A 17,932-nucleotide genomic window follows, 5' to 3' on the forward strand; every position below is an offset into this window, starting at 1 on the left:
CAATCATTATCATCATCAACCGTCATCAATGTCATCATCAATCATCATCATCATCAACCGTCATCAATATTACCATCAATCATCATCATTATCATCATCAACCGTCATCAATATCACCATCAATCATCATCAATATCACCATCAATCATCATCATTATCATCATCAATAGTCATCCTTATCACCATCATTATTAGTTGTTAGTACATCATCGTACCTCATCACAAAAGAGCTTTACCTTTCTCAAAATGGTAGTCTAGCTTGTCTCCCTTGTTTTTCGGCTTCGGGAGCGCATCCGGTGTCTCTTCAACCGATCCAAGGAAGTCGTATTCAACAAACATCTTTTCAATAGTAGAGTCGCCCCACACACTCGTGTTGGGGTCAAGGGTCAAATGATTGATAGATATTCGAATCGTGTCATCCTTCTGCGGATGAATATTAAAAACGAAAACTCTACGAGAGAAGCTTGTGGCAAACAAAATTTGTGCATATCCCAACATTTGAAAGTATTCAGCACTTTTGACACGAATTATAAAAATAGATGGACTAACAACATATTGACATTTCTACGAGTCTAATGATTCGAAAAATCAACCGCTATCTTCAGTTCTAACGAAAGGCGTCATCGGGCACATACTTATTCAAATAGAATTTAAGTTTGAACACATCTAAAAAGTATGCGCCTGATGGCTACTTTGACAAGAAACGCAAAAGATAGCATGTACAATTGTACATTGTACTCGTTAATTTTAATGAGCCAGCTATTTTTTAAAGTGTTGCGCAAGTACAGAAACCTGCCTAACATCCAATAACAAATAACGTACTTCTGTTCTTTCAGTCGCTTCATCGCTTTCTTCCTCTTCCTCCTTCTTTTCTTCACTTTGTTCCTCTTCGTTAGTACTCTCTTGTGCTCCTTCTATGTCATCAGGAATCTCTTCAATTTCATCGATATCTTCTTCAATTTCAGACTCTGCAACCAAAACAACAGCCACGTGGTCAGTGAAAGCAAACGCTGATACAACACTTCTATGTCGCTGTCACCCACTCCGAGATGCCACGTCATCGGTTCGATGACGTAGCGATTCACATAACCAGCTCTGACGCTGGTTAGATTCCCCGTCAAGCCAGCTTTGAAGTATATTGAATGGATTTTTGCTTGATTCTTGGCACTGCAATAAAGGCGGATGAATTTCATGAAATGATGTATTGCACTAAAACTGTCTGCGTTCGAGGGGTGGAAAATTGATTTTGGATAAGGAGCCATGGAAGCACAAACAACGTTGTTATCATCATTACAATTGTATTAAGATATTCTTTGTATAGTGGATGTCACGTGTAATTGAAAAAAATTAGGATTGTCATGATAACAAAATGTCAGTAAAGCAATGCAACAATTTACGTATTTCTGATGTAAACAATCCCGATTTGTTCAAAACACAATAATATTACCCTGATCCAAAGACACTTTATAAATATATGTAGCCACAACGTTGAAGTTCATTCTCATTTAACACAAACACCAAGAACTTGAGCGTTTTCGGCCTCTACAAACCATCATCAGGAAATCTAAATACAGTATACAATAAAGTCTGCTGTGCATTGAAATAAGTATTCACCTTCTTCATGTTCTGGAGATGGTAAAGTTTGAGCGTCATCATCATTAGGAGATTGTGGATTATCTTCTTTAGACTCGTTCTCCACTGAGCCTGCGCTTTCTTTGGGTGATAAATGGCCGGAATCAAAAGATGCAACATCAGACAGAACATCCTCTTCTTCTTCTTGATGAGGGGGATCATTTTTCCTGATAAAAAATGATGAATCAACCCAGGGCCGTTTTGCATACTCGGCTAAAAGCAAATATTCATTTTTTTTCTGTCGTACCCAGGCCTATAGATAGGAAGACAAGGTGTCCAACTTCAAACATGCGGTTAAGTATCGTGCCAAAGACACAGCCGCAAGCTCTTGATAGGTGTTCAACTAATGACCTATCAAAGCACCAAACAGGCGTTTTCACCACTCTGCTACGTAGCCGGCAGCTAATATGCTTGAATGAAACTGTGTTCTTATGGCAAGTAATCACGCTTGCCATAAAAACACGAAACCTTTGTACGATAACTTGAAAGGTTCTTGCTGTAAATATAAAATTTTTGCAACGAAAAACGAAGGAAAAAAAACATTTTTAACTCACAGAGACCCGGAAGATGAAACTGGTGATGGTGGTTGTGGACCACTTCCAGGTTCGTCTTCCTTGGTTTCCTCCTTAGTTGCGACATAAGTGAGTTTTGGGAAAGTTGATTGCTTCTTATGCGAATCATCCTCTGGCTCTGACAGGAGCTCCTCCAAGTCTTCTGAATCTTCATCAAATGGATTCACTTTTATTGGCTTTGTGATCTGCAAATTGTATAAAGAATGAAAACGTCATAATGAGGTAAACCTCTGGGCAATTGGCACTCAGCTGAGCTTCTGATGCACATTATAAAAAACGACCAGTGACAATCTTGTATTTTGATTGCCAAAGAGAGCAGATTGCACCTGTCTCCTTCTTTGGTAAGAAAAAAAGCAAAAGTCTTTGCATTAGAAATGAAGATATTACGTCCATTGCACATTTCCCGTGGAGAGAATGAAACGTTACGAGATAGGCATTGAGATCTGAGGAATTATCTCGAGATCTCGTTGCGATAATTGTTGAAGCGTTAATGTGACGTTTTGGATGGTACAAGAAGCAAGACCGCTTGAACAGCAAGTTGAAAACGACTACATAAATTGAGCTGTAGAACGATTGACAGTTAGAAAGAGAAGAATGGAAGACCAAAAAAGAGGAAAGAGAGCACACGACTGGATACTGGATACGAAAGCTCTTGAATTGAAAGGAGAGAATGTGCATGATAGACTACTCTGAAAACTGAGGTTCCACAGTCCACACAGTGGGATGAAAGGTGGAAAGAGTTCAATGGCAAGTTGACGTTTTGAAACGGCCGACACAGTAACCAACTAACCATGGTATTGTAAGGTTTCAACTTCAAAACATACTTTCTGAGGGTAAGAACATACAATACATTTAAAACCTACCGATGCACCTTTCGGTACCTCAAGTAAAGAAACTTTGGAATGAATAATTAAACAAACAATCCTACCGATCGAGCTAAAGCGATTGGCTTCTCTGGTTCAACAATAGAAACCTTCTTGCTCTGAAAAGAAATGTGAAGTGAAAAACAGTTTGCAATAAAACACACCAGAAAGTGTATTATAAGCTGAAACAGGGATCTCAACCGGGGTAAATTTAACCTAGGGGATAGTTTTCATGTATCAATGGAATAATTTGACCAAATCAGAAAACTAAATTGTGGGATAAATAACTTAATTGTGAATCGAAAAAGCTAGTGGGGTAAATTCATCTATAGACAGTCAGAAAGGGGTAAGCAAGGAGAAACGTTGAGAACTTCTGATAAAGCATTGACACATGTAATTTGTTCATACGGATGCAGTCAGTGGCGGGTCCAAGGAAGGGGGCAATCGCTCCATAGACAAAAAATAAATTAACTTTATTTACAGAGTATTGACAAGGTTGGATTGATGAAAACCTGCACATCATTGTATTTTATCGCAATCGCCCCCATCCTAAGGCTACTTTCTGAATCCGCTTCTGGATGCAATAACTATACGTACAGGACGACTACTCGAAGTCTCTTCGGTCTCTTTGTTTTCCAATGAAGAGCCTTCTTCAATTGGAATTGATTTTTCTCTTTTTTTCGGAGTTGGTTTGTCGGTAAGTGAAGAATAAGGTTGTTCTGATTGGTCCAAAGATCCTGGCTCGTCACGATCTAGTGGGTACGGCTGGTCACGCTCCGCTGGTTCGTCATGGTCAATTAAATTTTCTTCTTCCTGCTTCAGCGGCTCAGATGCCTGATAAGAGAACGCCATGTCGGATGTTCGAAGGATCGGCTTCAACTCATCCTTCTTGCTCAGCATGGGTGTGGATGAAGCTCTCGGCTTTGATAACTTTGACACCACGTTCCTGAAAACACAAATCACAATCAATTGCGAACAAAGAACAAAGTTCGCGGTTCATGAAGCTTTAATTTCTTTGCACATCTTTTTTCTTTATTCCAGTGAAGATCAGATCTCATGATCGTGAACAATGATGCATTGCATACAACCGTCACCTTCCTCTATACAAGGAAAGAACATAAAGACGATGATGGAGCTCAAAAAATGTTATGATCCGTATGCTACACGACTAACCTAAATATTGTTGCGCTTGCCATAACAACACGTGCTATGTTTCTTTGGCAGTGTGATATCACAAACCCCACAGTTTCGCCGAGGTTAACTTAGAGCTAAGTTAGGTGAAGAAACGTGAAGTAGCCCACTTTATCGTCGGGTGTATTAGCACTGGAGTTACATCAGTCCAAAAGTTACCTTATATTTACGCAAAAAGAGTTGCCAGGTACAAGTGAACAACTTTTAATAAATTCAAGCAATTTGAGAGCAACCCGTTATTAAAGCCACAAGATTTCGTCAAAAAGAAACCTTTTTGTTCTCACAGATCGATTCAAAACGGAATTTACGTCAAAACAAAGAATTGTTTCAAAATTTGGCAACTTTGGGTAACTTCTGGCCTGATGCAACTCCTGGGCCGCCACACTGGTTTGAAGCGCCACACAACCGTTTGCTCTTACTGTCGCTTTTTCGGAGTGGCTGGTGGCTTGTTTATTATTTTTTGCGCTTCTTTTAATTCCTCTTCCTCTTCAAGTAATCCTTCACCTTTCATGACACCTTTCGGTGACGTGTAAGTGAGCTGCCACCTAGCGGCAACTTCCACAGTTCCGTTTTCAGAATTGTCGCTCTTGAGGAAAAAAATACAGAAAACAGATATCAAACAACGTCAAAAGGATTGCATTAGTTGAAAGATCGAGCTAGTGCAAACTGAAGTAAGCTTTATTTAAAGCTAGACATTTTGGATACCAGATCGATTGGCTACAAACTCAGAAGCTTTGAACAATTCTGTGGGATACATATGGACATCTCCATTTCTGCGGAGGTGGAAAGATATAATCCCCGAGCACAAGACTACGACGAGTGTGTTGATGATACTTAATGTAAAGCTTAATACCCAAGCTGTGTTGATAATATCTTTCTTATTTTACTGAATAAGAGCGTGTCATGATATTGAATTAAATACCGAATGAACAGTCTCATTCAATTTTTAATACTGTACCTTCAAGAGTTGGAAAGGAGCCTTGATGACTTTGTCATGTGCCAGCGGAAGGAGATCAATTGAGGCCTTGCCAAGATATGACGTCATATCCGGATCAGTGTCGTCAAACACATAGATGGTGAGTTTCTAAAAGACATAGATTTGCTGTTATGTTGCTGAGACCAATCATGCTAAACAAATTTAAATCCATGCACTGCGAGTTATACCAAATACTTTAAACCTTGAAAGATTAATTCTTTCATATTCAGCTGAACTTTTGAAACACTTCCATTTACAGTGTATAATTTAGAAAGGTAATTGTGCTTCACTTTTAGTAGTGAGCACTAGAGCATCCTAAAGAAAAGAAGCTCTTCTCTCGTGATGCAAACGAATTTATTTTCATTTTCTTCTCTCACGAATATCGGTGATGTCTAACCGACTGAGAACTGACATCGGTAGATGTGAAATATTGATGCAGAACTGGGACTATTTCTCAGGAAACACTAAGTGCGGACAGGAGCAAACGAAGCAACATCTGCTTGAATGCAAAATGCTCTGCACAAGACTTGACCGAGATCACCGATGGACCAAGAGCTTGCGTGATGCTCTGGGTTGCAGCTCTTGGGTTGATGCTCTGTGACACAATAAGAAGATCATAACTTCATGTATGGAAGTGCCATTGACAGATGACGACAGAGTGATGTGGTTCATCCTGATTACTTGGTTGTCTGTCATCTGCCAATGACACTTTCATTCACGAACTTATAATGATGAGAAAAGCTGCTATTTTGTATGGTGCTCAATTACTCACTACAAGAGCAGAACTAACGTCTCTTACACGTGATAGTTCGATTCGTGGACCCTGGTACAAGATCACTCATTGACGGAGAAGTGAGTAGAATAAATCCTACCTCAGATTTCAAGTAAGCATCCAGCTCTGCGTTCATTTCCACCGGATAGGCTTGCCTGTCATCAAAGTGTGGGTTGTTGGTGCTGGGTATGATAACAGTGTCGTGATCGGCAAAGTCATAGAACTTGTACACACAGTAGATGTTTGGTTGGATACCTTGAAAAGGTGACTCAAATTGTCATGGGTGTCAACAAACCAAAGTTAACAATATTCATGGACAGACCCAGCAAGTAGGCTTGGGGATGGCGATTTCAAAAAAACACAATGATGTGTAGGCTTACGTTAATCCGACCTTGCAAATACACATTGAATAAACTTAGTTTACTTTATTTAGAAGGGGTTGGAGCAATCTCCCCTCCCGGATCCGCCACTGCTGCGTGCGTTTGTATCGTTAAACCAGTCGATTGCGTGGCATAGTGGTGTGGGCATCCCACTGATGCTCAGGAGATTGTAAATTCAAACCGCGTCCAGAGCACGTAACTGTGCCTTGGATAAATATCGATGACACGGCTTAAGACACATGCAAAGACGCTTCGATGCTTTCACGACCACGGACTAATCTTTAACCGCCATGGATAAATTAGGCCAAAGGTGTTCAAAAATAAACATCAACAACAATGCGATACAGTGAACTCATAATCACCAAATATATAAAGCAAAAGCAAGGACCCACCTTCTCTACGACCCCGGACATGGTTGCATGACATGATCTGCAACAGAAGTTGATTGCTGTTGCCAGTTGGAGGCTGGATGTTTGAGTCAAACACTTCGAGCGTCTTCTGAGTGGCGGCGGTGTTTGCTGACAGATAACCAAGTGCTTTCGTGCGTTCCTGGAATCGTACAGTGACCGTAAAGATTAAAGTGGTACCCAGACAGCAAAATCTGTCATTTTCAGATTGACGCCTACGTTTAATGACCCACTTGAGCTTTCCTGGAGACTATTTCATGAGTTCGAAAGCGATTCGCATTAGCAACTTTATAGTTTCATCTATAATTTCAATTTCTAAGTTATATCTTGCACGAGAAAGTTGGTCATTTCGGCTTACATAGATTGACATATAATCCACTGCGTTTTTCGGTGTAAAATTTAACAAATTGCAAGTAAAAAAAATCAACTCTGAGTCACCAGGCATTGTCCTCGCAATGTATGAAAAATGCGGTTCATAAACTGAAAAAGATTTAAAACTGATGGAAACAAACCCTGTAAAGCCTGATGGCTTGGTCCATGGGAACCCGAAGTCGGATCCAGTAATCCAAAGTACCGTAGTTGCTGCCATTCAAACCTGAAACATCAATGAGAGCTTATTGCGTCGTACCATTTACAACAGGAATTACTAAACGTTGTTGGCAAAGGGTTTTGTGGTTGCCAAAAAGCTCTGTGGGCCGTAGCCTAGTGATCCATAAAGTGGTCAACGTACGGCCAAAATATAGGCCACGTCTTTTGTCATGGAACATATTGTCATGCAAGTTGTTGTGGCTTCAGAATGTAGCAGTAGTATAACATCACACTAAAGCAGTGCTGACTTTTGGCAATCATCTAATGACCTTTACATCTTGCAATATAACGGGACTATTCGAAAACTCCTGCTCTAAAGCCTACGCCCAGTAGGGCCAAGGCGATGGTGCAACTCACCTACGATTGTGGCAGTTCCATGGAGTTTTCCTTGCGGGGTGTCCAGAAGTTTATTGAACCTTATCTTGCAAGAGGCCACTGTCTGGTGATCTATGCCCATCGCCTGGTGCAGCTCAAAGACGGTGCTTTCCTGGCACAATAACCATTGTTTTCAAAAGACAACCAACACAAAGAAAATGAAGTATCAACGTGTAATACAGAGGAAAATACTCATACAGTTCGACGCTAGTAATTCAATCCAGGGAAAGCACACGATTAACATTTTAAGAGCTGATCACTTCGCCCACCTATAGCTGCTAAAACCGATTTCTACCTCCAGTAAATAAAATGAAAGTGGCTTGACTTTTTTGCATATCATGAAGTTCTCAGACAGCAAAATCCGTCGTTTTTACATTGATTCAACGTCTGCAGACATTGAATCCATGTAAAAATGACGGGTTTTGCTGTCTGATGTGATGATTATTCCCAAAGCGAACACGCTTCCAAATACAATAAAATGAACATGCTTAACTATATCTACTTCTGAATTACTTTCAACAAACAGTTCGAGACACACACTTTCGTACATTGATTTAACGTCTGAAAATGTTAAATTAATGTAAAAAATACTTTTTTATGCAAGAAAACTCTTTACGAACCCTTTGAAGGTTGTGGAGAAATAAGTCGTCGACTTTAACTGTGAACTGCGCTGTGAAGTCATATCGTGGACTAAAAGGCAAACGTACAATAGTTACTGTACATGTGTGTTAACTTTTTTTCTTTAATAGCACAGCGCGTAACAACACAGTTGGTAAAAACTTAGATTAAGTGGGGCTGGTTTGATTCACAGGACGTGAGCTTGAGCAACGAATTTTAAAGACAGCTATCCAGCGGCACTTAGTAGATGGATTACTTAAGACAACAGATCAGCAATCGGAAACTTTACTCTATTAATTTCGGTGATTGGTTCCGGGCCTGCGTCAGTTGTTCAAAGCCTCCACAAGTATGCGAAACTGCCAGGATGAAGCTCTCAAAGAAGGATAAAGATTCCCACAAACAGAGCAGTGCTTCAATTCCACAAAACACCTTTTTTCATGTAAAAAACTACATAAGGCGCATGAGAAAAAAAAATCAAAAAGCTAGAATCCAGAAATAACGAAATAAATCTTTGGCTACAACAACAGCCTACGTCATACATACGTCACACCGACGTAACACGTCTATCAGCAGGCAAATGATTCAGCTAGATGCTTTTACTTCAAAGATTAATCAAAAATTGTCCGACTTGGTTTTTACCTTGAGCTTTTCAATATAGGTGTGCTGACCAATTCAAAGTCGTAGAAGGCATACGTAATGAATAAAGAAGGCTCTCTATCGTCCAGAGCCATGATCGCATCATTGTTCAAAGTGACTTTGGAAACATTAATTTCAAAAAGATTTTCACCCCGTTCCAATTGAATGGTTTCGTCCAAAGATTCGTCTACGTCGATCTGGTAATGAAAAGTTTTCTAATAAAATCCGTTAAAATAATGAGCAACTAACAAAACTAGCAGTTTTATAAATTTTGGATTTAGGCAAGTTAGCTTTTTTTCACTCAAGTTTTTCACTGCTAGTGAGTAATTTTGCCGCATTATCGATAAACCTAGCATCAACAACAAAGTGATTGGACAGAACAAGCCTCATTAAAACTGCGCAAAAGATGAAAAAAACTTTAACAAATCCACACATTTTTGGTACAGCAGTAAGTCCTGGTCATGAAAAGAAGATAAATTATTTTCTGTCAACCATGCAGCTCATCAATTCCTAACTTGACTGGGTCCACAACCGACCAAGTGAAGTTTAACGTTGCAAAATGTTTCATCATATACGGTATCAAGAAACTTGTTATGGTCGAGTTATCAATTCACAAACCATGTCTAGTGTCTACCATATCTCAAAACACAACTCTACACAACCGCTGGAACGATATTTGGAACGTAATGCAAACCTCATCTCTCTCAGGTTGAAACTTGAACTGTTTCGTTCCATAAGCCACGTCATGAAGTTGGGACTCCAGTTTCTGAAACAACATTGTTTATGGTTTCTAAATGGTTCTATTATAGCATAATGAAGTTATTCCTTATGAAACTCACATATTATTTAAATCGATCACCGGCAAACAAACGTGTGAAAACCAGCACAAAATCTTATTTTAAGAGTTAAATCCCACCTAGAAGTACAGAGAGAATTGGCTGAAGACCACCAAATATAGAGACACAGTGTTTTACTACAAGTTGAAAAATAATATTTCAAACCCAGGTAGCTCCATCAGCCCTACTCAGTGAGTACTCACATCGATTCACACAAATTAAATTTTGTTTCGAGACTTTCTATTTTATTTGAATAAGCCGCTTTGAAGAAGTTGATTCCAAACCAATAGCAATGTTGAGGATATGTTGTCATGCAAGTGCCAGCCTTCGGAGTCAAAGCAGCTAACGTAAATCATCTGTCACTTACTGCAGTTTCTTTCTTGCAGGTCATCTCAATGAAACACACTGCACTCTACAAACTATCTAACCTTGATTCTGGCAGCCCTGGCATCCAGCAGCCTTGCATATCTTTCCAACTTCCCTTCGTATTCCTTCTTTATGTCTTCCATTTGGTTGGTAACACTCTCAACCTGATGCAAAAAGTGATCGTGAGTAAAGCTCCAGCATAGATAACGATAACCCAGACAGCAAAATCCGTCATCTTTACATTGATTCAGCGTTTGCAGACGTTGTAGCAATGCAAAAATGACAAATTTTGCTGTCTGGAAAGACATTTACGTTGCTGATGAAAGATGGCCTGAAAAAAAGGAACTTAAAAATTCAAGAAGCCAATGATAGAAATGGAGGAGCCACTGCAGACAATTTTTCGACCTCTGGTATTTCGGGATGAAGACCACGCTTTTTTGAAATAAAAACGGAGAGTAGCACCATTACTCATTAAAGTTATTATGATTTGCTACTACTTAACTTTAGAATCGTTAAATAAATTTTCGCTTGTAACAGACACAAAATGTTAGTTGTCAAGACGTTCTTAGTTCATTGAAAACTATATCAGTTTATAAACACACTCATGCTGAAATTACGTAATGTAATTACGTAATTTTGATGATGGAATTTTGCTCGACATTGCTAGAAGACACGAATTACCTCGATCTGGTAATCTTTGTTTATCTTGTGCTGCATCAGCAACATCTCCCGTGTCTTGTCAAGCTCCTGAATCGTCTCAGCATGTTGTCCTTGCAGCTCTGAAAATTCCGTTTCCAAATCTGATTGAAATAAAGTAAGACATTACCGAAGAGTCGTTACTGCGCCTTCTTGCGGTCCAACAAAAAGTCAACGCATGTCACATGAGGGCTTAAAATTGGTACAATTAATCTTGAAGTATCAAAATGGCTGTTACCTTTCGGTGTGCTGTCGATGTTTTCTAAGAAATCCGGTCTTTGTTGTTGAATGGCGTCATGTTTCTTCTTCCTGATATTTGCCAATGCAGCTCGGAGCTCATCAACATCAACCGCGTCCTCTGGAAGAAGAAGACAAGGAGAAAGATGTTATGATCGCAGTGGTAAAGTTAGAAACCAAATGACGTTAAACAAACTAGAAAAATACTGGAGGTTGGTCATATTTTGAAACCTTTTTGTTTTTTGAATTATACGTTACTGCGTACGGTAAATAAAAAAACAAATCAAGCCGAGTATAAAATACTACCAGATGCAGAATATATTCTAAGTCTTTCACGAAGCTCAGAGTTTTCCTGCTTGACTCTTTCCAAGTCTTCATGGATCTTCCTGCTCTGTGATTGGATGCGGGAGGCATAGCCTAAAGAAATGTAATTTGATGAGGACATTTTCCAACAAAAGATTAATGGAATTAGCCAACAATCCTGATCTGCATCTTTAAGTTTACTAGAGTCAGAAATTTTAGATTAGAATCGTGAGTAGCATCAAGTGGCCTATTGCGAGCCTTCATTTGAACACGTCATTAAACCGCAAAAGCATCTGTTAGTGGTAACATATCCACTAGCATTCATGGAGATTCCGAATTTTGTTTCGTTTGTGATATAAATTTAATGCAAGCCAGGTAATCAAATATTTAAAAAAGATTATTTCTTTAGGTGCCACGTCATAGGTTGTATGCCTACACACCATTCCATGGCAGAATAAGGAGTTTCTCACTAGCTGTCAACACTGGGGCGAACAGTGACCACCGTAGCACGGTATTACCTCTTTCATTGGATATTTTATCCAAAATGGTGTTCTTGTCGCTCATGTCTGCTTGGATGGCTGCTTCCAGTTGGGCGATTTGAACTCGGAGTTTCCTTTCTAATTCCCGCCATTGCTGCTCTTTTTGCACATCGAAAGCGCTGGGTGATAGTTGCTAACGTTAGCTTCAATAACGCGATAGTTGACATCAGATATCACAAGATACGGCAGACAAACAAACAATGCTACGACATCTAACAAACCACAACCGCAAGTACTGAAATGCTATTGAAAAACGAAAGCCAGACCTCAATAGAACACATAGCAAGAAGAAACACGTTAAAAAATTTAATATTGACTAAGATGATGCATGGCAAACGAACAAAAAGAAGATAAAAATGAAATATTTTGACAATATCAAGCAAATTACGGGAATGATAAGCATGTCGGAAGAACTAGTAAAAACAAAAGACAGAACAGAATGAAAGGAGTTCACATGGGAGATCACAGCTAATCAAACATGATCAATCTGATGAAGAAGATCTCAATACAAGATTTTCTAAGATAAAATGCGCAATAAAAAATACATTTTGTTACCTCATAGTCAATCTATCGTTAGCTTCCTTCAGTATGTTAACCTCCTGCTCAAGTTCTCTGACCTGCTCGCGTAGTTGGCTGGTAACTTGCTGGTGCGTGCCACCGTGCTTCAATGAGTTCTGCGGAACAGACGACACTATCATGATTCATAGTAAGCAACGTGTTTCAAGTGTACACAGTTTGTGATCAAACAATCACTAGGACTTGATAAATCGTATAACTCAGTGCGTAATCTACCAACTGGCTTTGTTTGGTGGATCTATCCAATGACCAGTCGTAATGCTGTATATTTTACGTAGAAATCAAAAACCTCATTAACGCAAGATCTTACCTGCAGAGACAAGTTTTTGTTTTCTTCTTGGACTAAACGGGACTTTAACCTTTCCATTTCAAGGATTACTTCGTCATAGCTCGATCGAAGTCTCTGGTAGTTTAATTGGAGTTCCGAGTACCTGAAACACAAACACTTCATCTCTCGCAAAATGTAACTCGCTGAGCACAGTGTGTTACAACCTTGTCCATACTTTCCAGGCTGCAATTATTAGTCATATTTACATTAAATTAATGCTTACAGACGTTAAATCTATAGAAAAAGAACTGATTGGCCGACTGGGTAATAAACTATCAAAGTTTGATAGATCACCAGAAGAAAAGTAGTACTACAAAAAATACAAACACATTTCAAGTTTTGTTTTCAGCGAGATATTTATGTATATTTTAATGATCTATGTCACAAAATTGACAGTAGAAAAAGACTGATCAAAAATGAAAAAAAATAATCAGAAAAAAATATGGTAGAGTAACGTTTTTTGTTTTTTTTGCAGCACAACGGTTTCAAAGGTTTAGTCTAGTAAAGAACTTGGAAGACAGACTAGTCTAAAAGAACAACTAAGTTTAAAGAAAACTTTTAACCAACCAATCTAGATCTATCTTAAAATTAACCTTGATTGCATTGCGGTGACGTCATTCGCTTTATCTTTCATGTGACGTTGCATCTTGATCATTTCAATGTTGTCTCCAAGTGACGACTTTTGCTTGGAGTTGACGTTCTCACGCAGGTTTAATATTTCATCTTCATGTGCGGCATCTGAGTGACAGATAACAGCTTGAAACGTTGTGAATGGAAAAGCGCAGGGGAGAAGGCGTTGGCGTCTTAATAATGCAAACATGGTTTGATACCCGGCTTAAACTGTTTGTTGAAAAACCCCGCTCACCTCCACCTAAGGTGTAATAAATTGGGCGGGCGTAGTTGCTGAAGGAAAGGCGGCCGAGACGAAGAAACCGACCACCCCACTCTCGTTAGTGCCGAAGGCTTAGTGTGATGAGAACCTTATCTTCTCATTTCCAGAAGATCAGTAACTGAGTATGGACTTACTTCGCGAATAGACTTTTATCGCATCTAGGCTGATGCCCAGCAGAAAAAGCACAGTGATGGAAGAATGTATAAATCGCAATTCAATGCTACGCACTCTTCATGGTTTTATTAACGCTTAAAAAGTTCGAAACAAGACGATTTCGAAACGAACTTTCGTAAAATGGTTCGACTTTGTTTCACTTCCAAACATGTTTAATAATGAATCATTTCGTGTCGGGCAAATAAATTTCTTTCCAACACCCCAGTCGGCACACAGTCAATAGATGAACCATTCCAATGACCCAACTACCGAAAATCAAATCTCAAACCTTCAAGTTTGTGGTAATAAGGCGGAAAATATAGAACATCATTTAAGATTGTAACCTTCAGCTGCTTTGTTTTTAACTATACCGGTATAACAATTAATTGTAAATGCCAGGAGTGACATGAATCCAGCGTGGCGCAGTTGCGAGATTTCGGCGTAATCACTACATAGCGTAGGCTACGTCAAATAAGCGTTATAACTTTGTCAAATGACTACGTAGACGTTATACAGCAACTATTCTTAATTTGTATAGCTTATAATCGGCTGCGGCTATCATGCGCTTTATAATTCGCATCCGGGTAAAGTTGTCAATGGAAGATGTCACGGATAGCCATCAGTGGATGACATCGGACTTGCAGATGTTGCTTAGCTTACTTATTTGATTGATATTCATCCGCAAAGACTTGTTGTCATCTTCTATCCTTGCAATCTGCTCGTGGAGGACCAGGACCTGTTGATGAAGACGATGATTTTCGTTTCTAGCTTCATCCAGAAGACTGTGTCCGTATCTTCCAGACCGAGGAGATGTGGTTCTTGTGCTATAAAGGAAAAAACAACAAGAAGATTCAGTTACGGACTTAACATTGTTTAAGGATTTAAGATGTATGAAGACAACATTGGTTAAGGACTAATGATGTAAGAGAACTTAACATTTCTGATGTCACAAGGATCAAGTCTGCCACGACAAGCGTGTTTGTTGCATGAAAGAGAGCAAGACGTTTATAACCTTGCTCTATCTGACTTTCCTCCACGTCGATCATCAAAGCTCTCTCCATGTTTGCGTGCAATCCCAGAGTCAATTCTGGATGGCACTTTGTTGTATGGAGTTTGTCTCTTGCGTTGGGTGATAATTTGTTGCTGGGAAGCCAAAAGCTGAAAGTAATGATTTTAAAGATATTTGTTGAAACACAGAAAGACTTAAGATTCACAACTCTTTGTATATCTAGGATCGTTAGCGTATCTAGTCCATGAACCACATTATTCTTTCATGGAGTTTCACAGCCATGTTTCTCCATGGTGGACGGTAGATTAGTAAATGGGCAATTAAATTAGTGTCATCCACGACCACATGAAAGTGGTGTGATCCGGTATTACATACTTCTGGGGGTCAATGTAGGCTTAGGATAAGTATTTGCATTTTACTTGAGAATAATTAAACTTACTTTACGCTCAATGCTTTATTATGTAGTTTCAATGCGATTGTAAAAAAATCGTAAATTAATCACAGCAAAATTTCACCATGTGCTTGTTCGTGTTCTCGATGTTAAGGATTCTTTTCAACATTAGAAAGTTAGATGTTAGCTTGAATCCTTGCCTAATTTTCAAGGTGTGGGCTACAATGAACATGCCAAGAGATAGATAGGGAAATACTGCGTTAAATCATCGGTTACAATAGTAATGGCCTTGCTGTTCTAAAATTCACATCATCAGGAATGTTTCTTTGGAGTTACAAAAGCATATACAAATAACAATCAACAGAGTTTGGTTATAAAAAGAAGTACTTTTTGTTTCAGTGTTTCATTTTCTTTGCACATGTGTCGAATCCTGTCCTGCTGATTTTCAATCGTTTCCTCCAAATCGACATCTCTGGTGGATCGGGATGCTGCAATGAGAAAAGTTCAATCTACATTTCATTGAACTTAAACAACTGATAAAAGTTGAATGAGGCTGTTCACCACCAGGCATTTAGTTAATAAAAACAGATTATCACCTTATATATACATGTTGTGATAAATGAGCTTAGTTTGCACCAGTAGAATATATCATGTTATTTAAATTACTGGTGTTATTATACTGCAGGCAAGAAAATAAAATATGCATCAAAACAATTCCAAAAATAATAATCTGCTTGTTTACAGGTTGGCACAAACCATAGCGTTTTGCACTTATTGTAATAACACCCTGTATCAGTGTACCAGGCTACACTGTGAATGATATGCAACACAACAGACAACTAGAACCAGCAAAGGCACAGTCATCAAGTCAGCTGCTCTCATCCTCGTTTCCAGTGTCATGCACATGCTGTCACCACTTGATCAGATAGAAAACAGCATCTTAATGATAATTATTCTTATTAGTGTGGTACTGTGGGTGTGTGTGGGTTACTCTAATTTATATACAGTATTGTATCAAATGCGCTTAATTAAAGTGAATACTGAAAAGTTTGGGTGTTCATCAGGACAATTATCGTTTCTAGCACTAGTTGCTACGTTCATCTGATGAAATTGAAAGTAAAATTAACAACAAACAAGATGGTTTATTGCTTTACTGACTGGTTTATTCCTTCACTGACTGACGACGACATGCAGGCTTCAAGCCTACTTAAACACAGTTGGAAACGTTATTTCAATCTAATTTTGTCTCGAATTTCTAGTGGTTTTCAGTGCTTCGAATTTATGTTTATTGTTGGAAGTTTTTTACGTAATTTAACGTCGAAAGTAACTACACATCATTAGCCAATCTTTAAAACATTGTGTTCTATTTCTCTTGCCTTCAATCGCACTTTTTTTCTGTTGGTCGTCACTGCTTCGAATTTTTATGTTTATTGTTGGAAGTTTTTACGTAATTTAACGTGGAAAGTAATCGCTCACACATCATTGGCCAATTTTTAAAAATATTGCATGTTTTAGTTTTTCTTGCCTTCAATCGCACTGCAGTATATAACCAGGTGAAATTTTATTTTGTACAGTATGTTATTCGCTCTGAGGATGCGCATTGTCATGGTGCGCGAAACGTCAGTGAAGCAATAAACCATCTTGTTTGTTGTTAATTTTACTTTCAATTTCATCAGATGAACGTAGCAACTAGTGCTAGAAACTTAATTAAAGTGATGTAAATATCATTCTGGAGTGGAACTTAGTTCTTTTCCTATTTTTGACCATTTTAATGAGTTTAGTGTTAGTCTAATTTCCAGTTAACAATATTTGGTGGTTCAAGTTTCCTTTGAGGACACAGACAGACAAGTGATGTATAATTGTATATTTATAATATATACAAATACATAGATAAAACTACCGCAGTTATAGATGTGCAATTGTGCAATATAAATAAAACAATGTCCAGATGAAAGATTTCAACTTGATTTTATTTTTTAATTTTTAATTTAGCTACATTAGACATATAAGCCACACCTTGCAGCCACAAAAACATTACTTATCATTTATAATACTATACAATTGAGTGACTAGATACCTGTTCCACTGGCTGCAATAAGCTTCTTGCGATCGCTGACTAGCCGCATCAACTTAGTTGCCATTCTAAATTTAAAAAGTATAAATTAGAATAAATAAAATCTAGTATTTTTACCAAAAAGAAATTCTGAAACTGAAATTTAATCAAATTCAATTCAAATTGAAATTTAATCTTCCTACTTCTTAATTTTTTCTTCTTGCTTTCGTCCATGAGTCTTTAGAATGAGATTAGCTTCCATAACTCTGAGATATTGATCTTCTAACTCGTCTCTTGATAACTTTGCAACCATTGCTCTCTGTTGCGATTCCTCTCTCGCAGTCATGATTGTGGTTTCTATTCAGCACCAGTACTCTTAATAAGCCGAGCAAACAAACATAGTCTATAAAAAAAAAATAAGGTAATTTCATATACAGACGAAATCGGTTAAGCGCATACTGCTAAAACGTATCAATTGTTTTATTGTATCAAAATCTGAAATCCCAAACCAAATCCTATCTAATAACTAAAACTATTGGTTTA

The 17,932-nt window shown here is 38.4% G+C and overlaps 1 protein-coding gene across 1 annotated transcript in view; it reads right to left on the reverse strand.

Annotated features, from left to right (window-relative positions):
* Positions 1 to 17,932, reverse strand: part of LOC145772123 (protein fantom-like) — a 31,211-nt gene that overhangs the window by 8,379 nt on the left and 4,900 nt on the right. The window contains exons 2-29 of the mRNA XM_082583962.1: positions 17,593 to 17,792; positions 17,414 to 17,478; positions 15,724 to 15,824; positions 14,949 to 15,094; positions 14,597 to 14,760; positions 13,485 to 13,629; positions 12,874 to 12,994; positions 12,543 to 12,661; positions 11,967 to 12,106; positions 11,452 to 11,562; positions 11,147 to 11,266; positions 10,894 to 11,012; positions 10,275 to 10,376; positions 9,705 to 9,776; positions 9,014 to 9,207; positions 8,377 to 8,446; positions 7,739 to 7,868; positions 7,306 to 7,388; positions 6,779 to 6,935; positions 6,107 to 6,261; positions 5,217 to 5,342; positions 4,678 to 4,844; positions 3,665 to 4,013; positions 3,133 to 3,186; positions 2,187 to 2,389; positions 1,615 to 1,799; positions 823 to 968; positions 237 to 423 (exon numbers count right to left, since the gene is read on the reverse strand). Coding sequence (XP_082440088.1) covers positions 237 to 423; positions 823 to 968; positions 1,615 to 1,799; positions 2,187 to 2,389; positions 3,133 to 3,186; positions 3,665 to 4,013; positions 4,678 to 4,844; positions 5,217 to 5,342; positions 6,107 to 6,261; positions 6,779 to 6,935; positions 7,306 to 7,388; positions 7,739 to 7,868; positions 8,377 to 8,446; positions 9,014 to 9,207; positions 9,705 to 9,776; positions 10,275 to 10,376; positions 10,894 to 11,012; positions 11,147 to 11,266; positions 11,452 to 11,562; positions 11,967 to 12,106; positions 12,543 to 12,661; positions 12,874 to 12,994; positions 13,485 to 13,629; positions 14,597 to 14,760; positions 14,949 to 15,094; positions 15,724 to 15,824; positions 17,414 to 17,478; positions 17,593 to 17,735 — 3,874 coding nt within the window. The 5' untranslated portion in view covers positions 17,736 to 17,792. The remainder of the gene's footprint in view (positions 1 to 236; positions 424 to 822; positions 969 to 1,614; positions 1,800 to 2,186; positions 2,390 to 3,132; positions 3,187 to 3,664; positions 4,014 to 4,677; positions 4,845 to 5,216; positions 5,343 to 6,106; positions 6,262 to 6,778; positions 6,936 to 7,305; positions 7,389 to 7,738; positions 7,869 to 8,376; positions 8,447 to 9,013; positions 9,208 to 9,704; positions 9,777 to 10,274; positions 10,377 to 10,893; positions 11,013 to 11,146; positions 11,267 to 11,451; positions 11,563 to 11,966; positions 12,107 to 12,542; positions 12,662 to 12,873; positions 12,995 to 13,484; positions 13,630 to 14,596; positions 14,761 to 14,948; positions 15,095 to 15,723; positions 15,825 to 17,413; positions 17,479 to 17,592; positions 17,793 to 17,932) is intronic.

The sequence above is a fragment of the Aplidium turbinatum genome, chromosome 6 (genome assembly GCF_918807975.1).
Source record: "Aplidium turbinatum chromosome 6, kaAplTurb1.1, whole genome shotgun sequence".
In the NCBI taxonomy this organism is placed as follows: Eukaryota; Metazoa; Chordata; class Ascidiacea; order Aplousobranchia; family Polyclinidae; genus Aplidium; species Aplidium turbinatum.